Source organism: Capricornis sumatraensis, chromosome 2 (assembly GCF_032405125.1).
Source record: "Capricornis sumatraensis isolate serow.1 chromosome 2, serow.2, whole genome shotgun sequence".
Taxonomy (NCBI): Eukaryota; Metazoa; Chordata; class Mammalia; order Artiodactyla; family Bovidae; genus Capricornis; species Capricornis sumatraensis.
The window spans coordinates 110,903,748-110,910,751 of NC_091070.1; the positions used below are offsets into that span (position 1 = coordinate 110,903,748).

The 7,004-nt window shown below is 55.0% G+C and overlaps 1 protein-coding gene across 1 annotated transcript; it reads right to left on the bottom strand.

Moving 5' to 3' along the window:
* Positions 1-485: 485 nt before the first annotated feature.
* Positions 486-887, bottom strand: NHLH1 (nescient helix-loop-helix 1). Its single transcript, XM_068962733.1, has one exon. The coding sequence runs from the start codon at positions 885-887 to the stop codon at positions 486-488; it is 402 nt and encodes a 133-aa protein (XP_068818834.1).
* Positions 888-7,004: the final 6,117 nt, after the last annotated feature.

Consider the following 7,004-nt stretch of genomic DNA (forward strand, 5'->3'; position numbering starts at 1 on the left):
GCTTAAGAAAAAGCCCACCCTACTCTACTCCCAGCCTTCCCCTTCCTGTTCTCATGCCCCTCCCTGCTATGGGCAGGAGAAGCTGGAGCGGGGCAGAAGGAGGGTGGGAGGCAGAGTCGGGGTCTGGGGAAGGGAGGGGGGAGGTCTCTGAAAATCTGGGACTAGGAGTAGAAGAGGGGGCAGCCCATGAGCAAGCCAAGACTATACCCCCCAGCCCAGCAAACATTTCGAGCCAGCTGGGCCCCGACCGCTAACCGTGGAAGGTACCCACGAGAGGGGCCCTCCGGGTGCCTGGGTGAGTCAAAGAAAGTCGCCTCCATGACCCACCAGTGGGCTCTCTGCCTGGGCCCGGGGCCTGTGGGTACATGCCATGCCGAGGTACAGGGGCTCAGGAAGGAGAGGCCGTTCTAAGCAGTGAGAGGGTGAGACGGGACCCCGGCGAGGCCGGGGGAGACGGGTGGACCCGGCTGGGAGGCAGGCCGTGTTCACACGTCCAGCACGTGGTTCAGGTAGGAGATGTAGCAGATGGCCAGGCGCAGGATCTCAATCTTGGAAAGCTTCTTGTCGGGGGGCAGCGTGGGAAGCAGCTTGCGCAGCTCGGCGAAGGCCAAGTTGAAGGCTTCCACACGGATCCGCTCCCGCGTGGCATGGGCCGTGCGGTACTTGGCTGTGGCGCGCCGCCGGCGCCGACGCTCCTCGCGGCTCAAGTGCTGCAGGTCTTTCCGGCCCGGCTCTCCGGGTTCCAGGCCCCGGGCCGGGCCGCCCCTCGGCCCCCCGGGCCCCGCCCCGTCAGGGCCCGCCCCGCCCCCACAGTCGCTGAAGCCGGACTCGGTCTCAGAGTGGGTGAGCGGCAGGTCCAGCTCCATGGTGTCTGAGTTGAGCATCATGATGGATGCCCCCCGCCCAGTGAGATCAGGACCCCCTCCCCACCCCTCCCTCTGGGAGCCTGAAAGCTGGTGGCGGGAGGGGCAGGAAGGGCCTGGGGTGGGGAGGTCTGCCACTGAGCTCAGGAAGCCAGAAAACTTCAGGGTTCCATGGTCAGGGTTCCGGTTGGGAGTCTGGAAGAGAGAAGGGGAAATGAATAAGGTCAGAGGCAGGAAGGAGGGGACCGCTCAGAGACGCGGAGCCAGGAGGAAGGTTTAAGATGGGCTGGGAGGGGGAAGATACTGTAAGCTTGGGGAAAGGACAGCAGAAACATGGGGAGGATTGGGCGGGTGGGGCGCAAGAGAGAGGAGCAGGTGGCCACAGTGTAAAGAAGAGGAAAGCTGGAAAGAAGGGAGGAGACCCAGAAAGTCAGCAACTGGAAAGGAGGAGGACCCATGAGAAGAATACAGGGCAGGATAAAACTAAACAAGAGGATTAAAGACCTACACGTAGGACCTAACGCTGTAGCTCCTAGAAGCAACCGCAGAGGAAAAGCTTCACGACACTGGACCTGGCGATGCTTTCTCACATGACACCAAAAGAACAAGAAACAAAAGCAGAAACAGACAAACTTAAAGTCTCCTGTGCATCACAGGACACAAGCAGCAGACTGAAAGGGCAGCAGGAGAGAATATTTGCAAATAATATGGATGATAAAGGATTAATATCCAGAGTAGTATAAAGAGCTCCCACAGTTCAATGAAAAAAAAAAAATAACTTGACCAAGAAATGGGCAAAGGACTTGAAGACATTTCTCCCAAGATGATATACAAATGGCCAGCAAACATAAGAAAAGATTATCAACATCACTAATTATCAGAGAAATGCAAATCAAAATCACAATGAGATGTAACCTCACATTTGTTAGGATGATTATTGTCACACACACACACAAACACACACACACACACAACAGGATAGGGAGACATTGGGACACTTTGCCCTGTTGGTGGGATTGTAAAATGGTGCAACTGTTATGGAAAGAGTATGCAGTTTCCTTTAAAAATTAAAAATAGAAGTACCACGTGATCTCACAATCCCACTTCCGTGTATATGTCCAAGAGAATCGAAATCAGGATCTTGAAGAGATGTCTGCACCCCCATGTTCACTGTAGCATTATTCACAATAACTAAAATATGGAAACAACCCAAACGTCCATCAAAAGATGTACGGATTAAAACATGTGGCATATACTCACAATGGAATATTATTCAGCCTTTAAAGGGAAGAAAATCCTATCACCAGTGTTACAGTATGGAAGAACCTTGAGGACATTATGCAGAGTGAAATGAATCAGTTGCAAAAATACAAATATCCTTTGATTCCACTTCTATGATGTATCTAAGTAGTTAGCAGAAAGTAGAATGATGCTTCAGAGTCTGAGGCCAGGAGTAAGGGGAGGTATTGCTAAAAAGTTACAGAGTTTCAAGTTTCCAAGATGAAAAAGTTCCAGAGCTCTGTTTCACAACAACGTGAATATACCTAACATTATTGAACCATACACTTAAAATTTCTAATTTTATGTTATGTGTTTTTATCACAATAAAAAAAATGTTTAATAATTAAAAGGACAGAGGACTGAGCAAGACTGGAGCCGCAGCTCCAAGGGAGATGGTCTATGGCTCTAAACCTCTCCCAGTTGTGAGGGGAGCATTGCAAGCCTTGGCCCTGCCACCCCCACCCTCCCAGGGCCCCTCTCCACCCTGGCTGCTTCCAGATGTGTGTGTGGATGGGTACAGGTGATAAACACACAGACTGCCCTTTGTAGAATGAACTAGGGCATTTGGAGCTCAGCACTGCTACCCAGCTCAGTCCTTCCCAGCCCTCAAACCCCACACAACAGGACCATAGCAGACGTCAGATCCTACCACCCTGACCGCTAGAATCAGGGGGACGTAGCTCCTTGGGCAACGGTCCCCCTGCCCAGAACAGCCCCTTCCTCCAGCTCCGTCATCAACACTCTCGACCTTGCTGCTTCCTGGCCCTTTTAGCAACTGTGCAAGGAAAACTGGGGAAAGGGAATGTGATCAGCTCTCCATTCCACAGCCTCCCCCAGCTCAAAGGCAGTTCAGAGATGGTCTGCACAGGAGGATGGGGATAGCTTTGGGGACATCTGTTTGGGGCGTGGCTAGGGTTTGCTTGTCTCTGGGAGCAGAGGAGGTCAGGGAGAGGCAGCTGGAACATGGGCCGGGAAAGGCTGAGGAAAGGGCTTCGCTCTGGGGGAATGTCAAGCCGGAACAGCGGATCACTCATTGTGAGCTCTGCGGACCTAACTTCCAGAAACAGAAGCACAGAGGCTCCTTTGCCATCACCGTCTCCCCTTCCTCACCAGCCTGAGTTCTCCTGCCTGAAGCAGACCTTCACAGGGGTCAGGACTCCGCAGCCTTGCTCCGCCCCACCGTGCAGAAAAGAGGCTCAACCGAGTTGTTCACTAACAGTAAGCTCTGAGGGTTGAGGGGTGTGAGATCATCACCATCTGATGCATGTATACACACAACCATAACAAAAAACAGAAGGAGGTGAGTGCTGAAATTTAGGACACACTCCACACTCCAGGATTCAAAGGAACAGGAAAGAATGCAGGGCAACAGCGCAGGAGGCCCTGAAGTCAGCGCCTCCCAGTATGTCTTCAGTGCAGCAGCCCCCCACTCTCACGCTCCAAGAGTTCAGTGCCGGGTTCTCCGCGCCAGTCACAGCCCGGTTCCCCCTCTCCCCAGCCCCCACATTCCTTCATCCCTGATCACTTTACCCTTCCTTCCCTCAGCCCACTCCATCTGCTCCCAATCGGACCCCAGTCCCATTGCCACCTGCCCCGCTGTCCTCCCCGACTCCAATCTGCACAGCAGCGTCTATTTACCCATCAAGTCAGTCCTCGCCCCAAAATCCACTTCTGCTCTCAAAGTTCCAGGCTCCGAAGATCTGCAGTTCCAAGCATCCGGGGAAGGACTTCCTGCCCCGCTTCTGCCATCCCCAGCCCCACTGAGAATGATAGGCACAAAGAGTCCAAGGGGAGAAGTGGGTAAGAGGGAGGCCCAGGGATTCAGGGAGACACGGCACGAGACAGAACTAGAGGGAGGCTCTGGGAGCGGACTTGAGCCAGAGAACGGGAGGGACACGCCCAGCCTTCCCAGCCCGTGGTTCCCCCTTTACCTAGGAGGACCCTGTGAGGGGATCCAAGCTGGCAGGACAGGGGGCCAGCGCTGACAGCCCCAGTCTCCTCTGGCTGCTCAGAGCTCATCCGTCTGCAAAGTTACTGACCAGCTTTCTAGACCTCTCCAGGGCAGCGTGGCATGGCTGCACAGGCTCCGGGGCAGATGAGAGGGGTACACATGTTGGGAATTAGAGGGCCCAGGTGGAGGTGGTGAGCTTAGCCAGGTACTGGAGCCACCCACACTCACAGACACACACCTGAGCTGGCCCAGCCCTATGTATATATATGGAGATACGCACACACACCCCCAGCTCTCCATTGGCTGGCCCAGCCCTCCTTTCTCATCAATATTAAACAGTCAGGCCAGGCAGCCATTGGCAGAGAGATCTGGGAACCCCCCTGGGAGCTGGGGGCGGGGGCTGGCCCTGGGGGGGGCCGGGAGTGGGGGAGCAGGGACATCTGTTCTCCATGCATATTTCATAAGCAAGAAATGGAGAGCTGGGGAAGGGGTGGGGCTGGGGCGAGAGCCAGGGCAGGATCGCAGATGAACCCCCTCAGTCTCTCACACCAGAGGCGGCAGGGACAGAGGCCCCTGGCAAGCCAGGTTAAACCACGGTCCCTTCGGAGTCCCAGCTGGACTGTGATAGCCGCTTCCCCTGTCTCCTTTTCCCTGGGAGAAAGACTCCCCAAGGTACTAACAGGGGAGTCCAGAAAAGAGCTAGTGGACAGCACTAAAGCACGGAAGAGGACCCTAGAGCCCTTACCCTCACCAAGCTCTCATTCTTTGCAAAGCTGGCTCCCACCAGCCCGCTTGCCAGGCTACCTGTGGCTACTGTTCAGGCCCCTGCCCTCATCACCCCTGAGACTCACTGCACCCTCTTATCCCAGCCCCCAGCTTCCCACCTACCCCATCACCAGAGGAGGAGTGGGGTCAGATGCCTGACGCAGATCCTACAAAGGGTTTTTCTAGGCTGGCTGGCCCAGTCGGACCCACTGGGAATTGGGGACTCTCAGGAGGAAAGAGGTGAGGCTCAAAGGAGCAGAGCACAGGAGTGCCGAGAGAGGAGGAACCGGGCTGGGAAGGACATTGGGGGAGGAGGGCAGGGCACCCAGGCAGGCGCCAAGCATGCTGGGGCATCAGATGAGCAATGCAGAAACCCAGCTATAAAATAATATGCAAATGGGCATTGATTAAGTCCACATCAATAGCTCAGCTGCCTCCAGTCTGCGTGTGCATGTGTGTGCGTATCTGAGGGGGTGTGTTTGTGTGAGATGAAGGTGGCAGGAGCAGGGAGCAAGGGGAGCACCACAGAGAGGCAGTAGGCTTTGCTTCAGTACCTAAAGTTCTCTTCCCCACTCAGCTGTTGAGCGTCTTCCCTGAACCTTTGTGAAGATCCAGAAATGAACCATGGCTGGGAAGACTCCAGAGACTGTACGATACAGTGAAGAAAGCTCTGTCGGCTGTGTGACTTTGGACAAATAACTTAACCTCTTGAGCCTCAGTCATGTCCAACTCTTAGCGACCCTCTGGACTGCAGCCAGCCAGGCTCCTCTGTCCATGGAATTTTCCAGGTGAGAATGCTGGAGTGGGCTGCGATTTCCTTCTACAGGGGATCTTCCCGACCCAGGGATTGAACCCACATTTCTGGCATCCCCTGCATTGGCAAGTGGATTCTCTACCACTAGCACCACCTGGGAAACCCTCTTAAACCTCAACCTTTCTTTTCTGTAAAATGGGATTAATTATAGCTGCCGCTTAGGTTGCCAGGGAGATTAAGTAAGATAATGCATGTCATGGGCCTGGCCCTTAGTAGGCGCACAGCCTACCTTCAGGCTTCTGGAAGCACCTGCCATTTCCCCGTTGCTGATCAACCTTTTCTGGGCTTTCTCCAGGGGAAGGCATTCCCAAAGGGGAATCCTGTAATTCTTTCCCAAGCTCCCCCACCCCTCCCCACTCCCAGGTCTGGGAGGTGCCAAATCCCACCTGGGCAGGCCCAGACAGGTGCCCAGGCGCCAGCAGATGGGCTGAGCTGGAGGGGAAAGGAGGTTTGAGGAGGGGGGCTGGGGGGCAGGGGATCAGGTGGCAGCTCAGTTCTTGCATCATCATTGCCATGGTGCTGATTAAAAACCAATCTCTACCTAATGAGCCCCCAGCAACAACAATCCTACCTCCCCCACCCTCCTGCCCTCCACCCCATCCAAGGAAATTGGGTGACTAAGAGATTCAAGAGAGAGTGCCATGGAGGAGAAGAAAGACACAGGACAACTGGGAAATGGAAAGGAAACAGAGGAAAGGAAGTGGGAGACATGGGGAGACACTGAGACAGGGAAACGAGGAGAAAACAGCGTTGTCAGGGCACAGACACGGGAAAGATGCAGAGGAGTGGGAAGACTCCTGAGGGGGAGAAGGGTAGCGGGGACAGAGGTGTGGGGAGAGACATGAAAAGAGGAGACGGTTAGGGAGACACAGAGCTGGGTGAGCTGCGGATGTGGAGAATACACAGACATTCAGGGACGGACAGAAGCTGATGCTGGGAGAGAGTCCTGAGGGCCTCTGAGACAGCATGGAGATACACAAGACACGAGGGAGGCAGAACGCAGAGGGTTGTGAGGAAACAATAAAATGACTGGAGACAGGGAGGCAAGGTGGGGAGACAGGACAAAGAGAGCGAGAGTGAGGACGTTACTGGCATGGTGAGGCCTGGCTTCAAGGGTGAACAGCGAGAAGAACGGCAGCAGAGCCTGGAAGGACCCTAGAGGCAGAAAGGAAGCGTGGTAGCGTGGAGATGGGAGACAGAAACCAAATCCTGCTCCCAGCCTCCCGCCTTGTGGGCAGTTTGGCTCAGATACGGTGGCTCTGCAGCCTCCATCCCTGCAGCACCCGCCCAGGCTGTGCCCAGCGCGAGTTGAGGGCTGAGGGTACAGACG

Excerpts from the sequence above, each read along its gene's own strand:
- NHLH1 (XM_068962733.1), bottom strand. The coding sequence starts at position 887 with ATGATGCTCAACTCAGACACCATGGAGCTGGACCTGCCGCTCACCCAC.